This window comes from Canis lupus, chromosome 26 (genome assembly GCF_048164855.1).
Source record: "Canis lupus baileyi chromosome 26, mCanLup2.hap1, whole genome shotgun sequence".
Classification (NCBI taxonomy): domain Eukaryota; kingdom Metazoa; phylum Chordata; class Mammalia; order Carnivora; family Canidae; genus Canis; species Canis lupus.
In genome coordinates, this window is record NC_132863.1 from 33,923,362 (window position 1) to 33,943,419 (window position 20,058).

At 53.0% G+C, this 20,058-nt stretch overlaps 1 protein-coding gene across 7 annotated transcripts in view; it reads left to right on the plus strand.

The window, feature by feature from the left end:
• HNF4A (hepatocyte nuclear factor 4 alpha) overlaps positions 1–20,058 on the plus strand; it is a 60,702-nt gene that overhangs the window by 20,863 nt on the left and 19,781 nt on the right. For 2 of the 7 annotated variants that reach the window (XM_072801119.1, XM_072801122.1), the window contains exons 1-3: positions 14,002–14,285; positions 18,062–18,236; positions 19,536–19,630. In XM_072801119.1, coding sequence (XP_072657220.1) covers positions 14,171–14,285; positions 18,062–18,236; positions 19,536–19,630 — 385 coding nt within the window. In that variant the 5' untranslated portion in view covers positions 14,002–14,170. Of the gene's footprint in view, positions 1–3,337; positions 3,929–5,064; positions 5,201–13,999; positions 14,286–18,061; positions 18,237–19,535; positions 19,631–20,058 lie in introns of those variants that run through there. The other 5 variants (XM_072801125.1, XM_072801126.1, XM_072801121.1 and 2 more) reach the window with 5 other exon arrangements.

Sequence of the window (20,058 nt, forward strand, 5' to 3'; positions counted from 1 at the left end):
TGGCCTTGATCACTCTGTCACTCTTCCCCATTCCTCATCCCCAGCAGCCAGCCCAGAACTCCTTTGGTTCTTTCTTTCTTTATTTATTCATGAGAGACGCAGAGACAGAAGCAGAGACAGAGGCAGAGGGAGAAGCAGGCTCCCTTTGGGGAGCCCGATGGGGGACTGGATCCCTGGACCTGGGATCATGCCCTGAGCCCAAGGCAGATGCTCAACCACTGAGTCACCCAGGCGCCCCTCCTTTGTTTCTTTAATTATTCTTCAAAAGACATGGTTTTCTCATCCTGCTTCATCCTATGACACAGGAGGTCTTCATATATTTTGCATATTAATTCCTTATCAGATATATGATTTGCAAATATTTTCTTCCATTCCATAAGTTGCCTTTTCATTTTGTTGATGGCTTCCTTTTATGGACAGAAGCTTTTTCGTTTGACATAGTCCCACCTGTTTATTTTTGTTGTCTTTGCTTTTGGTGTCACATGTATGGTCTTTAAGGGGAGGACACAGAGGACTTCTTAGCTCCTTTGACCTGAGCACTACCTCCTCCCTGATGTCACATGAAACCAGGTGAGAGGTGTGGGCAGCTGCTGCCGAGTGAAACCTCTAGAACTTAGTCATGTCATCTGTCACTAAGGCAGCTCTCCCCAGCCACACTGTCCAGATGATTTATTTTCAACCAATGTGGAGGATTTCTTATTCCTCTTCATGGAGTTCAAACATTTCTCAAATCCATGTGGATCTTGATCCTGCCATTATTTGATAGCTCACACCTGTGCAAAACTCACTGTGTGCCAGGCATAGTTCTAAGTCTTTTCTGTATATTAGCACGGATAATCCCCATAATATCCCAATGACATACATATCATTATCATCCCTATTTTGCCAATTAAAAAATAGTCACAGAACAGTTAAGTAACTCACCTAAGGTCACACAGTCAGTCTGTGGCAGAACCAGAACTCAAGCCCAGAAAGCCAGGCTCCAGATTTTGTGCTCTCAGCCTCTATACTGTGCTGCCTCCAAGCATCTGACAGTCTCAGCCAGCTTTTTTTTTTTTTTGGGGGGGGGGTTGTCCAAAAGGTTGCCACACACCTAGGGACCTCCTTTTTTTTTTTTTTTTTAAACAAAGAGACAATAGACCAAGGGCCAAAAGTCTTGAAAGGCAACAGTATTATATAATATAATGGTTTATTTCATTCTGCTTATTTCCCCATTGCTTTCTACTTATGATGCTAGTGTTTCATTTGGAAATAATCATTTCCTCTGAAAATAAATTTGAATTAAAGCAAGTGAGTTGATGTAAGAAAAATATTAAGTAATAGTACAGGTGGTTTTCAGATATGACAACAATCATAATGATCACAGGAAAATCAGTGATCTTTGGAAAGATCAGAGTCAGTCAAGTTAGGTGAGGCTGGGTTGCAGTGACAAAAAGTCCCAGTCTCATTGGCTTAACACTGCTGAGCATATTGATCACCTACAGTACCTGCCCATCAGAGGCCCACAGGGTGCACTCCTCATCCTGGTGACTCCATATCCACACTTGCTTCCACTATGACCCCAGCGCTGGCTCTTCAAGCTCCTGCCCAAGTGTGACACACCTCTTTCTGCTCTTGTTTCATTGGCCAGAACAAGCCATGTGGTCACATCTAACTTCAAAGGAAGCACGAAAGTGGTCATGTGCCTGAGATGAGAGAAGTAGAACTGTTGAGAACAGCCCACAGATAGGCTATGAATAAAGGAGCGGGTCTAGAAAGGTAGACTGAGTCACCTGATTAGTCAGACCACTATGACCAGCCTCCCCAAGTGGCCTTCATATCTGTTCTCAGACAAGGGACTCTGGTCTACCAACGAGAAGACAGTCTGACAACACTGTTCTGTTAAGCCAATACTGCTCCGAGGCAGCAACTCAAGCTTTCTTTTAGATGGGAGTGCTGTTGTTTCATAAGCAGTGTGGGCTGAACTGTGTGGTCTGGTTTTCTTTGTTCCCTGAAGGTAGATGCAGCAGTGTGGGCTTCCGCAGGGATAGGATTTGGTTTTGTCACTACTTTGAAAAGCTATGCAGAGAAGGGAATTGGAAAGGAGAGGATTTCAAGGATAGGGTCCAAAGGACTATTTTCCAGGTAAAGAAAAAAGAATGTGCTAAGATCCTGAGATGGAAAAACGAACAAATGAAAGGCCAGTGTGGCAGCAGCCACTGGGATTGGAGTGAGTGGAATAAAATGGAGTTGGAGATGTAAGGATAGAGACACAAGGTCATCAAGACCTCACAGTCTAGAGGAGTTTTGCATTGTACCAGTTTTATTATGAGTGCATGAGAAACCACAGAAGTTTCAGTAAGGTCTGATCTGATCAGACCTGTGAGGATCATCCCTGGCCCTTGGGTGAAGAGTGGGTGATAGGGGAGCCAGCACCTGCGAGAATAGAAGTGCAGAGACTTTTGCAGACCCGCAGAAATTACATTGACGTGGACCAGGTTGGCTGTGTGGGGATGACAACACGATGGAAATCTGAGATCCATTTGGAGGTGGCAAGAACTGGATTTCCTGATGATCCAGAAGGGATGGGAGGAAGAACACAAAGACAGTGACTCCCAGGGTTTGGGTTTGAATATCGGAGATGGGGATGGGGTGATGAACCACAACTGTAGGTGGGATTGCTATTGTTCTTTTTCAAAGGATGAGGAAAGGGGCGTGAGCGAACTGGCCTTCAAACCCTAGTGACTAAACTCCAATTCAGGTGTGTCTACTCCAAAGAGCATACTTTCCCCCACTCTCCCAGACAACTACCTTAATTTTTAGACTGGGGTGGGGGGTGGGGTATTTAATGCTTTTTTAATTTTAATTTTTTTTAATTTAATGCTTTTACTATCATTCAATATTAAAATACATAAACGCCCCCGAATGTAAATGCAGACTTCCAATGGGGCCGGCACGAAGCTTGGGAGCCTGCTTACAGGCGCCGGCGCGTGGGGAATACACGTTTCCTAGCTGCTGTGAGACGTGAGGAGTGTTAAAGCCCGACTCCCGGGTCGGGGCGGTCGCCCAGGGCGGGTGTGATGGGCGGGACGCGAGCGGGCTCGGCAGCAAACTCAGCGAGTCGTGATTGGTCGTCGGGCCTCCTCGGCCTGTGATTGGTGGGGTTGTAGCGCTACTTCCCCTCTGATTGGCTGAGCCCGCGAGGGAGCGGAGAAGTTGCCGAGCGCCAGTCCAGCGTTGGCCACTAGGTGGAGCTCGGGATGCGCAAAGCGAGGCGCTGCCGCGGGTCGGGGCCGCTTCCTCCCGGAGGCCCTCCGGTTCTGCGGCGGCGCTGCTCCTGCGCTGTGCCCTCAGGCCACGGCGGGGCGGGGTGGGGGACCGTGTTAGGACTCCCAGCTCCAGCGCTGGTGGCCGCGCTCCTCCGCACGGCCCCTTTGGCCCCTTCGTCTGGCTCCCAGCTCCGCAGAGGACTGTGGCTGAGCGAGGGTTGGGGTAGCGCGTTTGCGAGGGTTTGTGAAGGGCCGGATCCAAAATGCAAAATTGTGGGGTCTATGGGAGGAGACGCCGCCTCGCCCCTTCCGTCCACGGCGCCCTCGGGCCCCCGGAGCCCCCCTCTCTCCACCGCGCCCTTTCGGATCCTTAAAGGACTTTTGCAGAGGAGGGTCTCGCTGGAGCTTAGGACTGTGCCCTGCGGCTCGGGGCCACCAGCTCTCATCCCCAGGCCCTGGCGCGACCTGCTGTTTGATGGTCTTGCTACTGCACTTCATCACCATTTGAAATTCGAGTCTTTTAAAAAATGTATTTCCTTGCTTACTATCTGGCTATCACGCCTCCACACCAACATCCGAGCTCTGTGACGGAGGGAGGAGGGAGGCCCAGAGACACTCCACGGTGCCCAGTGACATGTGCATTTGTGCATTTGAGATAAACAACAACTTATTTTTTAAGTGTAAGTATGCTTCCTGCCTTATTTGGTACATATTTATACTAAAAATGCATTGTTTATCTTCAGTGTCATTGGCCACCCTGTATTCTTATTTGCTAAAACCGCAACCGAGCGGGGGCTGGCTCTTGCCTGTTGGCTTCACAGCTGTGGCTCCACACCAGCAGGGCAATGGGAGGTGGTGAATACATGGTAAATGATGGCGTGGATGAGTTCCTTCCTCTCTTCCCTCATCCGACTCGCCCATTATGTGAAGTTCCAGCTGGGGCCTGGGAATCGCACAGTAAATGGGACACAGTCCAATGGAGGAGGCAGGAGCCACCATTTGGTTACGCTGCGATGGTGTAAGGTGTTGGGGGCTGTGTGGGCACAGAGGAGGAGCCTGCAGGCCTGCAGGAGGAAGATGATGAAGATGGGACTTGGAGGGGGGGAAGGGGAGAAAAGAAAGGTGTGACAGCTGCTCTGGGCAGAAGGCCTGGCATGTGCAAAGGCCAGAGCCAAGGGGAGGCTGTGGGATTCTGAAAGCTGCCAGTGGCTGGGGGGGGGGGGGGGGGGGAGGCTGTCAGAAAGAGCTGAGGAGGGACACTCGTTCACTGAGCATCCCTACCCACCGATCAGGCACAGTGGCGATGCTTGGTTGGTATTATTGTGCCCATTGCACAGATGAGGGGACTGAGACTCAGAGAAATGAAATGCCTGGTCTGAGTTTACAGTCAGAGTGAGAAAAGCTGAGCTTCAAGCTCATGTTTGACAGACTCTGAAGCCTGTACTGTTCTGGAAAAGCTCCTGGGTTAAGGATTGGAACCCTAATTGGAGGATGAAGAAACAGCCTCAGAAAGGTGACAGGGCCATCACTGTGACTATGGCTCCTCCAACTTAATAGGAGAACACTGAGGTGGGATGAAGGGTATGGCTTGTCTCGAGCCCTCTGAGACGACGGGAGGGCCGGGGAGGACCCAGGAGTCGAGGCTGCTGTATTTCCTACTCCTGTTTGGGTTGGGTCTCCGGGACCCCCTTGCTGAGCCCTGTGGCTAATTCCTTGCATGGGTCCTGGGCGGGTCCACCGTTTCCATGGAGACCGCCTCCTCTCGTCCCTGAAATCTCATTGTGACCAGTATTAAGAGATTAACATTGCCTGGCAGCCCTCAAAGGGTACTGGGTGCCAGGGTGGCGGCAGGAGCCCCCTCAAGGATGAAGAGGTTGCTCACTGTGCGGGACCCCATAGCACCAGGAGGAGGATGTCAGACTGGGGCCAGGGCTTCCCCCAGCACCCCCCAGGTATGGTCCCGACTCCACTTCTACCTGGAGAGGAGGACGGGGTGGCGGAAGAGAGACATGGGACCAAGGGGAGGAGTCCAGATTTTGGAGCAGTTAGAGGCCTGGCGCCCTTAGCCCCCAACCCAGGAAGGCCCAGGGTCCTTGATGCCATTCTGATGGTGGCAGATCCAGGTGAGGAGAGCCTCACAGAGTCTTATAGCTAAAGACCAACTACCTAATCTTTGTTTTGCAGTTTAGGAAACTGAGGCACAGAGAAGGGAAGTGAGTGCTTGGCCAAAGTCAAGGAGTTAGTGAACAGAAGCAGGTGGACAATCCAGAGGCAGCCCTGAGGTTGCCTGAGCAGAAAACACTGGCAAAGATGGCACTGCTCCCTCCTCCTTGAATTCTAAATGCTCCTCCCTGACCTCCAGGAAGGGGGTCCCCTCAGTCTCCTTCCCCTGGGCCTGTCCCATTGGCCATGCTTCCCTCCCCTCCCTCCCGCTCCTCCTCCTGATCCTCCCTGCCTCTCCTGCACAGCCTGACTCTGGCACAGAGTTCCTGATAGGCTCCACTCCAAAGGAGGACATGGCCACCAGGTCCTAACTGTCCCCATCCAGGGGACATTTCCCGGCTGGGTCACCATCTGGATGACTTTAGACATTCTTTTGTTCCCCTCTGTTTCTTTGGGGTCCGACACAGTGAGGGCCCTGACAACCCACTCCCACCCTACCTGTTGCCAGGCCAGCTCCAGAGAGATTTAGGTCAGGCTCCAAAGCTCACTGGGCCAGGTTTCCTGGAAGGCCACATTGGGGCAGGGGATAAACACGGCTCTGGAGCCAGGTAGAGATAACTCAAACACTCAGCAATCTGGGCCTCAGTGTCCTCGCTGGTGAAGGGAGACAATAACCCTTCCTTCCTCAAAGCTTGTTCTCAATGCTGTGGAAGAGTGTGCGGCCTGCTATGAGAGACCAAAGCAAAGTGCAGAACAGTGTGTGGGGCAAGGGTGCTAAGACACGGCCTCCTATACTGCTGGGTTGGCAGGAAATGAGTGTGCAAGAGGCTAAGGAAGCGAGAGAAGTGGTGGCCTGTGGTGAGGAGGGGCAGTGGCCTGGTGGGCAGTGTGGGAGGGGACCAAGACCTCTCAACGTGCACCTTTTTGTTTTGTTTTGTTTTGCTTTTTGAGCCACGTGAATGTAGTACGGATTCAAAAAATAATAATTCAAAAATTTTAACGAAATAGGTAAAACATCAAGTGGTAATAATAATAATTGCACCTGCCTCAATAATATGAAAGGCATTCGGCCAAAGCTGAGAACAAAGTACGAGGACTTGACACAAAGAACAGAGAAAGCCTGCCTCTGAGTCTGAATTTTTGACCTGGAAAGGCCCTTTATTTTAAGCCAATCTCGTTTTGTCGGTAGCAAAATAATGGTCCTTGGTACCAAGAATCAGGAGCTCCCTGCATCCGGCCACAGTGCCAGGCGCTGTCTGAATATCATCTCACTGAATCGGGATTCTGTCTACCAGGAAGCTATCATCGTTCCCATGGGGGATGTTGGGGAAACTGAGCCTCACTGAAGTTGCAACTAGTGAGTCGCAGAACGGGGATGCATATCTAGGCCTTTCTAGCTCCCATAGTGTGTCTCAATCTTGGCTGCACATCAGAATCGCCTAGAGACTTTAACAAATATGGATGCCTAGCACCCAGCCACCCCAATCCCAAGATTTGATCATTGGTCTGTGATGGAGCCTGAGCATCAGTATTTTTTTAAAGGTCCCAGGTGATTCGGATTCACTATCAGATTTGAATCTCTGCTTTAAGCTAGACAACTTTTCTTTCTTTTTTTTTTTTGAAGATTTATTTATTTATTCATGATAGACATAGAGAAAGAGAGAGGCAGAGACACCGAAGGAGAAGCAGGCTCCATGCCGGAAGCCCGACGCAGGACTCGATCCCAGGACTCCAGGATCGCTCCCTGGGCCAAAGGCAGGCACCAAACCGCTGAGCCACCCAGGGATCCCCGCTAGACAATCTTTCAAACAGGAGACCAAAGCCAAGGAGGGAAATGACCTTGCCTAAGGTCACACAGTGGCTGGAAGCAATGCTGAGGCAGGGCTCTCATGGAGCCTTTGTGAAAATAAGAGGCGCTCTCTTCTGGGCAGATAAATCTCCATGGACACTTGCTTTGATAAATGGAACAGATTTCCACACTGATTCACTTTCTTGCACAAAGAACTTTTGTGCAGTGAGCAACCTGTACAACTGTATGCAGCAACCCTAGCCTGAGTCTCAGGACTCCCAAACACTACATCTCAGTGACCTTCAGGCAAATCCCTGGGGCCCTTCAGTACAAGGGGCAGGGGAAGGGGAGGGTGGGCAGGGAGACCCAGGTGGTTCCTGGGATAGGGGTTCATTCCTTACACCATGACCAAGGTCTGGGCCAGGCAGGGGCTTGCTATCATCCTTCAGGCCCCATAGGGGCTGAGTAGGCCCCATCTAACTCCGAAGGTCACTTGTGCAGATAAAGTCAGGAACATAACCAGGAGGGAGGAGGGACATAAACAGGGGGATGACAACAGCCTCAGCCCAGAAGTCACAAGCCACCTAGCAGGAGGCAGCCCTCAGGGAGGCCCTGCCCACACAGACCCAAGTCCTCCTGGCTTCCCCCCTGATCATTCTCCAGACCATCCACTCTACCCTAACTCTTGAGCTTTGTGGTCAGCGTCTCCCACAATGCCCTGCTCTCTGGCCAGAGCGGCTTCCCTGTCCTCCTGTCATCACCCACCACGTTGTCCGCTTCTGGATGTTCCCTCTGCCCAAGGATCCATCCCTGACCACCCCAGCCCAGAGACGTGCCCTCCTTCTCAGGGCCTCTCCAGCCCTCACAGTCCATGCACAAAGCCCACACGGGCCTCAGGATGGAGCCTATTTTGTCATCATCCTGGCCAACTTGCCTTGGGCACCGAGTGTCAGCCCTGGAAGGCCAGGGTGGCCCCGGGGTTGGGAGCACAGACTCTGGAGCCAGACCACTCAGGTTGGAATCCCCGCTCCTGTTCCTTATACGTTGAATGAGCTCAGACACACGGCCCAAACCTCTGTGCCTCGGGTCTGTAAAATGGTGCTAAAACTATTGCCTGCTTTGTTGATTGGTTGTAAGGATAATGCACTGACCCGTGTAAAGCCCCCCAAACAGCTGCATCAGCCCCAGTCGTGGCTGTCCGCGCTCCGCTTCATCCTCACAACCAGCCTGGGAGGTAGGTATTATTTTTCCCAATCACAGGTGAGGGAACAGATTCACGAGAGGTCCCGACTCAGGGAAGGGCCCTGCGTCTCTCTCTGTGGCCTGAGGCTTCCAGAGAGAGGACGTGGCCGAGGAGGTTCTAACCTGGAGCCTCTGGTTTACAGCTCAGGGCTGCTCCTCAGAGGGCCCGCAGGCCCCGGGCCGGGTGGATTCCCCAGGCTCTAGGTGGCTCTCGGCCACCCTGCTTCCAGCCAGCCAGGGGAAGGGGGTGCACGGCAGAGCAGGGCGGCTTGCTTACTCATGTCCAGAACACACCACTGAGTCCGGAGACGGCCCCTGTCTTCCTCAGGCTACCTGGAGACGCTAAACACCTGGGCAACCTCCTGTCCCTGGACCATCCTGCCCCCCTCCCCCCATCTGCATCGGGAGTGAGGGGCTGAGGCTGGCCCGGCACCCTTCCTGTCCTGTCATCAGCTCTGGCTCTACCTTTCAAAGGAAATGTTAAAAGGAGGACAGCAAAGAGGCGCCAGTGTGAGGTGGGGCCTGGGCATTGGTCCCTCAGCTCCTGGGAGCCTCGAATCTCATTTAAAGGCCGTGGGCGCACATCCTCCTAAGCACTCCCCGGGCTCTGACCATGCAGGATTCTAGAATCCCGTGCTCAAAGCTGCCGCTCTGCATCTCTGTTGTAAAGCCCCCCCCACCCCCCCAGCTGCCTTTATCTCTCTCTTTGGTAACAGAGCAAATTTGCTCAGGACCTAGAGCAGGGGCAACAAGCAGACTGTTGACTCTTGAGCAAAACCTACCCTTTGGAGAGCAGGAGAGGAGGCGCTGGATGTGCGTGGGGAGGCCAGCAGCCTCTTGCATAACCCGGGTGGCCTCCTGCCCACCCAGGCCTTTTCAGGGTTAGGGGTGAGGCAAACCGCAAACTCATGCCCAGTTAATTTTTTAAGGCAAAATCAACAGGCTCAGCAATGATTAGCAGGCAAGTAAGTTCGTCTTAATCGTGCTGAGGACAGGGAGGAAGGAGGCTTCTGGGGGCCCAAGGATGGGGCTGGGTTATCAGTTAACCACATGAATGTTGTTTCCTTCCAAATCCACTGGCCTTCAGCCCCGAGCTCCCTCATCTTCCTCTCGGAAGTCCTCCCGTGGCAACCCAGGGGCCATCAGCGACTGAGAGAACTAACGGTCTACCGTGCCGGGTCCCCAGGAGGCACCTGCCAGGGCTGGGATGAAGGACAGGAGTCCTCACAGGGCTTGAGGTCTTCTTTTGAAGGCAAAGCCCCTCTCCACCCAGCCTTCTACCGCTGTGCGGCCTTGAGCAGGTCCCTTCCACCCTCTGGGGCTCAGGGAGAGGCCTGAGGTCTGTGGCTCAACCTACAGCCAGCTGCCACTACCCTGGGGGCCTCAGTGTTTCCATCCACCGAATGGGTGGGTTGGCTGAGACACCCTTTTCAGTCTTGAGGTTCTGGGAGGTCATGACTGGATTAAGCCAATGTAGCCTTATCCAGGCAAGGAGGGTGGTATGGGCAGTGTTTTAGGAATTCAAGGGGGAGAGAAGATGCCCAGAACAGGGAAGGGGCCTACCTGTTTTCTGCTGTTGCCACCAGCAAGCGACAGATCCCAGCTCCAGGAAGAGAGCTGTCCTCTCAGATGGGAGGCAGGGGTCCCTGTGGGGTGAGGCTGCAACCGGCAAACCCTGGTTGGCCCAGGACCCTTCCCCTGGACTCCAGCACTGCCAAGGGAAACAGCAGGGCCACACCAGCCCCGGGGCCTGCTGGCTGCCTGGACTGGAGTTTGGTCAGTGGTTGGGGACCTATATTGTGAGAAAGTTTAGGACTTTGTCCACAAACTGGAATTTGAAATTTCAAAGGGGCGAAACTGGAGGGCCCTACCCCAGAGTGGAGATGGCTCTTGGCTTCTTTCCCCCACGACTTTTGTTCTTTGTCTTGATAAGTCCGGGTTCCCTGCACCACTCCCCAGGCGGTGGGGGCGGGGTGAGGAGAGACCAGAGATAGTGGGGTGGTAAGAGCCCAGAGGAAGCTGAGATGCCAGGCAGCCTCGGGTGGCCAGTGTCTGGAGGATGCCTCTGAACTTGCAGGTGACCAGGGACAGGCTCCTTGGCTCCTCAGATCCCTGAGCTCCGGACAGTAATGTGATGGAGTCCCCAGCTCCAGGGCTCCAGAACTCTGGTGTTCTTTCTGGAATTCCCAGAGGGAGGCAGTACATAGGGGGTGAAGCCCTTATTAAGCTCTGGAGTCAGCCTTGGGCTCAGATCACAGTCCCCCTTGTGTGGGCTTAGGCAAGTCCCTTCTTTCTCTGGGCCTTAGTTTTGTCATCTGTAAAGCAGAGTGGATAAGATGGGAAGAGTGGAAGGTTCTTAGCACCGGGCCTAGCACAGGCTCTCTCCAGAAACATTAGCCATTACTATAGTTTAAAAGGAAAATGAAGTGGTCCAGAGTGGCAGCGCTCTTAACCACTGTCCACACCAGAGGCTTGAGCACCCTGCCCACAGCTGGGTCTGTGGCAACCCCTCCCCACTGGCTGCCCTAAATGAGCCCTCCTGCCCTTCTAGAGGCCTCCATCTCTCCATCTATGCTATGAAGGAGCTGGACCTCTCCATGAGCTCTGAAGTCCTCTGTTATCTGCTAAGAGCCACCATATGTCAAGTGGGGTCAGATAGCCCATGGGGCAGGGCAGAGAGCAAAAGTGGCTGCTGAGCTGATGGCACCGAGGCAAGGGTTTGTCCATGGCTGGACAGGCCATCCCCAGGAGTTCTCCTGAGCAGGGGTCCTGATTGCCACCAATTGTATGACTAGTGGGTCAAGGAGTCAACCACCAGCGATGATAATTGCCCCTGTTGCACCAGATGCCTACACTTGGTCATTTAATGTCTACACCATCCCTGCAAAGAAGCTATCAACCCATTTATCTGATGCCAAAACCAAGGCTAGGAGGAGTGGAACTTGATGTCAGTTTTGGGAAGTTGGCAGCGCCTGGATTTTGACCTAGCTCCTTCTGATTTCAAGGCCTGTGGTTTACCCTCTTGAGTGGTGGGGGGGAGAGGGAATGGGGGGCTAACAACCCTTATATTATTTTATTTAACCTTCACGATAAACTACAAGTTAGGTTCATTTTGCAGAAGGAGAAACCAAGGCTTCAATAGAGTGACTTACTTGAGATCACAGAGCTAGTAGATCTTACAGGCGGTGTGTTGTTCATATGAGGGAATGTATCTAGAAGATACAGTTTGGGGTTGGCTGAGGGTGAAATAAATCATGTATATAATTAATTACGGAAGCTCATGTGTCAGTAGTTATAGTCCAAGAGTGGATAGATTTGCATACAGAGGAGGTTGTGATGTGTGGGACGTGGGCAGGGTATGGAACAGGTTTCCAGACTGTAACTCAGAAGCAGAGGATCATGCGTGTTGTGTGTTTGGTGAAGTGTTCATGTCATGCTTTATGTACTTGGTAGCTTGTCATATATGGACTGTCTACCTTGGTGGTTCTTATGTGTAATGGGTCCTGTGTGTGGCATGACATGACTCACCCCAGTTGACCATAGACTTTATTTAATTCAATCTAAAATGTCATCGATTGAGATTGAAAACTTGCTGTTTTTGTTACCAGCGAAACTCTGACACACCAATAATCACATCTCACTTTTGGTAACGAGAGCGTGTGCCTCTGAGAACTGACGAGACTCTAGGTGTGGAGGCCAAATATTGCTGGCTTGTGAGAGGAGTAGCTGTGTCTGGCCCATCACAGGTGCCAGACAGGTGGCAGGACCTGGGGCCAGCCCTCAGAGCTGTCCTTCCTCCTCTGTGTTTATCCCTTAGTCAGGTCTCTTGCCCAGCTGAGCTCTGTCTTGGCTACTGGAGCCAGAGTCAGATGTCCCCGAGTGGGCACGGGAGGGACCTGCCAGGAATTGAAGTCTCCTTCGGGCCTTTATCAAATCTCTAGATGCAGATTATGTGTGGGGGGCTCTGTCTTCCTCCCTCTCTGGGTTCTCCCTCCTTGGGGGGTCCTGTCCTGACCAACAGACAAGTGGGCCAAGATCTCCCCATTTTACAGATGTAGCACTTGAGGCCCCGAGAGAGATGTGATTTGAACAAAGTCATCCGAATAGTGACGGAGCTAGCTCCTAAGCCTGAGTCTCCTGACACCAAATCAAGTCTCTCTTCTCTTCCAGAACGATCACTTCCCTATCTCAGCCCTGGAGGGGTAGATGGAAGGGGACAGAACAAGGCTACCCAGGGCAGAGAAGGGACTTCTAATAATTGGAAGAATGAGGAGGATGCCTCTGCCCACCCTCGAACACACACCACCTCTCCCCCTGATTTACCCACAGAGAAACCCTGCCACCTATTTACTCATTCACTGATTCATTTCCTTTCACTAATTCACTGGCTCATTCCTCCATCCCCTCCATCACTAACTCACCCCCTCACCGCTTGCTAACCCGCTCACCAGCTTGCTCCAGCTGGCAGAGGAGGACAGGCTCCCAGGATCCCGAGTCTAGGCCCTTCTGCCCTTGCCCATGCTTTCTACGTCCTGCATTGCGACCTCACCTCCCAGGAACGCTCGTAGAAGGCAGGCAGGACCAGTAGCAGAACTTGCAGAAATCCTGAAGAATTGATTGCAAAGCATTAAACCAAACATGGGGACCTAAGTGAGGGGCCCCGTGCGACCGCTCAGGTGACAGGCCCACAAGGAAAGGCTCCTCCGAAGGAGGCGATGGGTGGAGAGAAGAGGGAGATAGAGACAGAATGGTGGGGGGAGGAGGCTTGGATGCTTGATAAGTGCTGCCTGATACCATCTCCTTTAATACTCGAGCCATCCTTTGAGGTCGATTATGCCTTTTACAGGGGAGGAAACTGAGTCTCTGAGAGGAGAATCATTGACCCAAAGTCATGATTTGGTAGGGGGTAGGCGCCTGAGTGTAATCCAGGTCTCTGGCTGTTGAGGGGGGCGGGGGAAGGAAGCTGGAGTCGGGATGGCAATGGGAGATGGTATCTGGCGGGCCCTGAGAAGCTGTGGGGGGCTGGTAGGGAGCAGGGGAGGAGAACCCCAGGTGAGTCCGTGCTGCCCCCCCCCCCCCCGGAAGGTGGGCAACTGGGAGTTCCCGGAAGGAGGATCTAGAAGATTGGTGTCTGGGGCCTGGGATTTAGGTCTTTAATTCATGTGCCACAAGGCAGCTTTCTCTCTTGCAAGAGCATTGAGGGTAGAAGCCAATGATTTGGGAAGTTACTGAGTCAGGGCATCTAGGCGGTGGGCTGTCAGTGTCTGAGCGCATCAGTTAGGATGCCTGACTTGGGGTGACCGTGACTCGACGGGGGGTGGCTGAGTCAGGGGTCAAGGGAGTGGCGGCGAGTTCGTGTGCCTGTCTTACAGAAATCCATAACTGGATGTCAGGGAATCGGGGCCCCAAGTGCTGTAATAGCACCCCCGTGTCCACCAGAAACCAACAAACAGCCAAATCCCGGCAGCCCCGCCCAGCCTATCCACCAGTGGGGGAGCCGATTAACCATTAACCCCCACCCCTCCCAGGCAGAGCCTCCACCCCTCCGCAGGGGCTAGGCCAGGACTCCCGGCAGATCCTCCCAGAGGACGGTTTGAAACGCAGGAAGGCAGAGAGGGCCCCTGGGAGGAGGCAGTGGGAGGGCGGAGGGCGGGGGCCAGGGCTCTGCCCCGAGCCTCTGGGGTGGTCATCCTGGGCAGGGCGAGCGGCTGAGGTGTGGAAGGGGAGGATGCGCCTCTCCAAAACCCTCGTCGACATGGACATGGCTGACTACAGTGCCGCGCTGGACCCAGCCTACACCACCCTTGAGTTCGAGAACGTGCAGGTGTTGACGATGGGCAATGGTAGGTGGGGGCGAGTGTGCCCAGGTGCGCCGCTCGGGAACAGGTATGCCAGACACGGGAGCAGATCTGTGGCACTCAGCTTTGGGCTGGGAGAAGAGTGATCGAAAACGGCAGGTCGGGCCTGTAGGCCAGTACAGGTGTCTCCAGGTGAAACAGGTGTGCTCAGGTACAGTGACCAGAGGCATTCTGGGTGAGGGGAGGCCTGCGTGGGCAGCTCTCCAGCTACAGTCGATCCCAGGTATTCTCCTGTCTGGCCGGGCTGGTCCCTGTTACCCCAAGGCTACTTCTGCTCAGCCTGTCCCTGGGAGCGGGCGGTGACATGATGGTGAACTCCCTCTTGGTGTCTGGCTCCAATAATTGGGCCCGACTAAGGCCCCTTCTTGAACCCTTTGGGCTTAGGTCCAGAGAGGTAGAAAGGTATGTTATGTCCTTAGAGATGCTGGATGGGGGCACAACTGGGTGTCTTTGGGACTTTCCTGGGGTGAACGCCCCACTTAGGATAAAATGGAATTCTTAGGGAAGTTTTGTTCAATGAGATGCCAATCAGCAGTGTGTGCTGTGGTGTCCCCATGGCCTCTCCTTGGAGTGCGCGCATGTTTCTGGGCACTAGTGTGTGGGTGGGGGGTGCTGTGTTGACAAACACGTATGTACCTTTGGGGATCATTTGCACGTCTGTGTTAGTTTGTCTGGGTGTGCCTGTTCTGTGTCACTTTCCATGCGTATTTGATTACCGTGTCTGTGTTGGTTGGTGTCCCCGGGGGTGCCTGTGTGTTTGTCTTGCTTATGTATGTGAGCAGCAGTGAGCGTGTGTACGTGTATCTGTGGATGTTCGCACACATGTGCTGTGCTGCGGAGGTGGATCTGTGTTGGTGCGCCCTCTGCCTTTTGGACATGTGTCCTAGATGGGCATTCTGTCCTGGGCCCCTGTTTATACCTGCTTGTGTATAGGCGTGCATTCCTGGACTGGGGAGTGATCAGTACTGTCCGGTAAACATGGTCATGAACACATGACGCGCAGGGGTTTGATACTGCCGTTTGCCAAAGGAGATTCACAGGAGCCACACGTCCATTTCTCTCTGCGCAGATTTTGTTGCCCACGTTGTGTCTCTCCCCAGGTTTATATATTTGCTCCCACATCACCAAGAGCTCATCTGAAGCAGGGGTGGGAGGTTCTCCTCCCCAAGGAGGTAGGGGCAGGGAGGAAGCCTGGAAGCCAGGTAGCTTCCAGAGGCCAGCCTCAGAGGAGAGGTGGGGGGCAGGTGGCCGAGGTCAGCCTGCCGCCTGCCTTCCTTCTGTGGCTCAGCCAAGGTCTGTAATGCTTGTGGTTAGTTTGGCTTAGTCAGAAAGATGTGACTGCCCTGCCCATGTCAGCCTCCTCACCTGGTGCTAACCTGCCCTTGCCACCCACTCACTGTGTGACCTTGGACACGTCATATCCCTTTTCTTAGCCTCTCTATCTTCTGCAGAATGGGTTTAATCACTTCAGGCCTGCTGGCTGGCCAGCTTTTTGGGGTGTCCATGTAAGGGAGTTGAGGGGAAAAGAAACAGGAAATGGTACACAAGATGCTTCTGTACTAGGCAGGGTGTCGTGTGACCCCACAGGGACATTATGTACTGTCACACTCCTGGCCACTGCCCAGCCCCAGACTACTCCCTGGGACCAGCCCCATCACCCCTGCAGAGCCTGCACCTCCCAGGAGTTGTGTGCGCCTGAGGTGGAGGCCACCGCTGGGCGTCCCATAGATAGGACAGCCTCCAACTGAGGAGCCAGAAAGATCTGGGCTCAGATTCTGGCATGGACCCTTCCTTCCTGTGTGAACTCCACAAGAGGTTTTCCTCTCTGAGCTTCTGTTTCCTTATCTGTCAAATGGGAATGAATAATAGCACCTGCCTCCCAGAGCTCACCAGAAGATTAAGTAAGATGAAGCACCTGGTACTCAGCCCTGGTAACTGGTCCTGGCCCCACGTGGGTCGTCTCCAGAACACTGGGCATCTGTAAGAAAGGTCTGCATTCTCCACTGGCATTGCCACCCCAGGAAGGGCAGCATGGGCCAGAATCATCCAGCACACCTGGGCTGTAAACCTGGCACCTCTACTCAACAGGAGTATGATGACCCTGGGCACATCACTGGTCCTCTCCGAGCTTTGGCATTCTCTCCTGGAGAATGGGACCTATCTGCTGAACACAGCAGTGAGGTGACACACTTGGCAGCACCCAGCCCCTTCTGCGCAGGATGTAGGAACGCCTGCCCCCAGCCTCCACCTGAATGGCCAGGAGTTGTGGGGTCATATCTCCCCCGGGGTTGAGGGAGGTGAGGCTGAGGGAGAAAGGGCACCAACATGGCTTAACAATTATCCCCATCTCCGGGAATAATTCACCAAGTGGAGGGGGCTGAGCTCTGGGCACCCTTAGGAATCCACGAGATGTCAGCCAGGCGACAGCAGAGATGAGATGCGACGGTGTCCGTTTATTCCTGGAGGCTGAACATCATCTGCTCCAGCGGTTTGATTCTGCAGAAAAGATTTTCTTTCGTGAATGTTGATACTGTGCTTTTTATGTACCGAGCATGTCATATACATTGATTCAGTGAATCCTCATAACAGTCTTAGGGGATTATTATGCTCCCTATTTCACATGCAAGGAAGCAAAGACATGGAGAAGTAAACTCCTACAGCTAACGTCACACGGCTAAGATGTGGGCAAACTCAGACTTAAGCTTGGCAGAAGGACTACAGAGTGTGTGCTCTTGACTGCAGCATGATGCCCCCTCCAGTTCTCAGTGGGGTGTTCCCTAGGAATTCAAGGTCGGAGTCATAGATATATGAAAACATGTGTGCATATGCCTGCATGGTGTGCATATGCACGCATTTTTCTGAGGAGATGGTCCATGGTGTTTATCATCTTCTCCAAGAGGTCTATCCTTGATGGAAGATCTACTTACAAAAGTATGGTTCAGCTACTGAAAGTTAAAAAAAAAAAAAAAAAAAGGCAAAAGGCAAACAACCAGACCAGTTGAACTGGTTGCCTTTTACAGGTAGGGACACTGAGGCCTAGGGGGACCTGAAGCAAGGAAAAGGAACTTGCCCAAGGTCACAGGTGAGTTAGGGGCAGCATCTGGACTAGCACCCAGGACCCTAAGCACCTCATCCACGATCTTTGCCACCTGCCTCTTATCACCCTTCTCATACAGATGCAAGCTTTTGCCTCTGAGACAGGTGGTATTTGAAAGATGCCCAGAACCTTGCCATGACCCTCCCAGGAGGACAAATGGGCCATTATGTGCGTCTTCCCATTCCCTGGGAGAGTTTTCGAGGCCTCTGGGTACATTGGGAAATGAGGGACAGGACCTGAGCAGGTTCTGAGCAGATGATAGGGGAATATTTGTCCCTTCCACGGCACCCTCTGCCCAGTCAGTTGGGGTCCCTAAGAGTCAGATGCATCCTAGTGGGTGGCCAGGTTCTCATTACTTCCCAGAGGAAACGGCCTTGCAGCCTCTACCATGGAGAAGCACACCCTCGCAAGGGACTCTGAAGCCATGTCACAACCATCACTAAGTAATAGATGCAAAATAGGAGTTCCAAAATGCCAAGGGACTTGCTCAAGGTCATTGAGGGAGTGGGAACAGCACCTGGGTCTGGATGAGGCTGAAGCCCTGTGGTGGAGATCCCCACAATGCTCATATTGGCTTCTGGATCTAAGCCATCAGGGGAGCAGAGCCTCTGGGAAGTGAATTCCTGCCTGTCCTGAGGTGTTACTCTTGTTTCCTCTGGTGCAGACACATCCCCATCCGAAGGTGCCAACCTCAACGCACCCAACAGCCTGGGGGTCAGCGCTCTGTGTGCCATCTGTGGGGACCGGGCCACAGGGAAACACTACGGTGCCTCGAGCTGTGACGGTTGCAAGGGCTTCTTCCGGAGGAGCGTGAGAAAGAACCACATGTACTCCTGCAGGTGAGGAGCCCCTGCTTGGAGCCCGATTTCTCTAGCTGGGAAATGGGTGCACTGAGGCTAATGATGTTCCCCAGAATCTATCTTCTCCCTGACTGGGTCCCAGAAGCATCTGCCTTCTGAGGCCTTTAAGCTTCCTCTGCTTTCTTGTGCCTCAGGGATCCTGATGGGAACATCCTCTCTAGGAGCCTCACTCATAAAGCTACCAACTGCCCTTTATTGAGCGTTTACTATATGCCAGATATACTGAGTCTTTGCGTGTATTTAACTGGCCCTACAAGCCCATCATTATTTTTCCTATTTATTTTTTTAAGATTTTATTTATTTATTCATGAGAAAGAGAGAGAGAGAGAGTGAGAGAGAGAGAGGGAGGCAGAGACACAGGTAGAGGGAGAAGCAGGCTCCATGTAGGGAGCCTGATGTGGGACTCGATCCTGGGACTCCAGGATCATGCTCTAGGCCGAAGGCAGGCGCTAAACCACTGAGCCATCCAGGGATCCCTATTTTTCCTATTTAGCAAATGAGGATCCATTTGGGATCAAGCTTCCTCTGAAGCTTCAGAGGATGGGGCCCATCCCCCTAACTTGGAGCTTTTCCTGGGGCCAATCTCTGATTCTTAGAGTCCATTGGGCCTTTCTACCTATCCCAAGGACTTTCCAAGGCTTCCTTTGACAACACCTCCCATTCTGAGTAACAACAATAATAAAATAATAGCACTCAGTTATGAGTAGTTGTCATTTACAGAATGATGCTGTGCCAAGTCCCATCCACATATTATCTCATTTCTACCCATCAACACGCCTCTGACATGGTTGCTGTAGATGAGGAAGCTGTGGCTTGGAAAGGGCCAGGAATCTGTCCAAGGTCATCCAACTTGAGTTAATGGCAGACCCATGTTGACGCTCAGGGTGCCACCCTTAACCACTGTGGGGTACTACTACTGCTTACAGTCCCCTCCAGAGAGTCACTTCTGTGGACCAAGTATGGACTCTGAGCCATAACCAGGAGCCTGCTATGGGCTCTGCACTTTCCTAGAATGTCGTAGAAAGAGTTGTCCCTGGTTCTCAAGGGGCTAGAGGTTCCAGCTCAGTTTTGCCATCAGGTTGCCATCCCAGACTTCGTGTCACCTCTCTGAGCCTCAGCAGGACAGGGCTAGAATTTTGGAGTCCATTGGGCCTTTCTCATGGTTAGCATGAGTCCTAAGGCAAGGAGGCAAGGAGGCTGGGAGTCAAGGCTGGGATGGCCAGGATTCCGTTCAGGCGGGCTGTCCCTTCTCCATCCAACCATCCATACCCTCCCCAGGTTTAGTCGGCAATGCGTCGTGGACAAAGACAAGAGGAACCAGTGTCGTTACTGCAGGCTAAAGAAGTGCTTCCGGGCTGGCATGAAGAAGGAAGGTGAGCCCCGGCCCCCCTTCCACCTCACTGCCCCACCCCCACCCATAGTCTGAGGACGTTTACAACTGGGGCCACACACTTTATGACTCGGTGACAGGCCCCAGGGTGAATGGCTAATGGCTGAGAGGAGGGAGGGCCTGGCAATCTGACCACAGGGAGGGGCTGGGCTTGGTCTTGAGAAAGAGATAAGCTCTCACTCTGGGCTACTCAGGTTCCCAGCCGCCACCACCACCATGGGCAGCCCAGTTGGGCGTTTGCTCTAATATACTGTTTCAAACAGGAAGAGAGCCGAGGATGACATTGCCGATGCCCCTGTGCCCACCACCTAGACTCAGCCAATGTGCACAGTGAGGTGTGGGTGGGGGGAGCTCTCTTCCTGAGCTTCCAGTCCCAGGGATAAGTGCCCCCCCTTCTGTAGTCTTCACTCT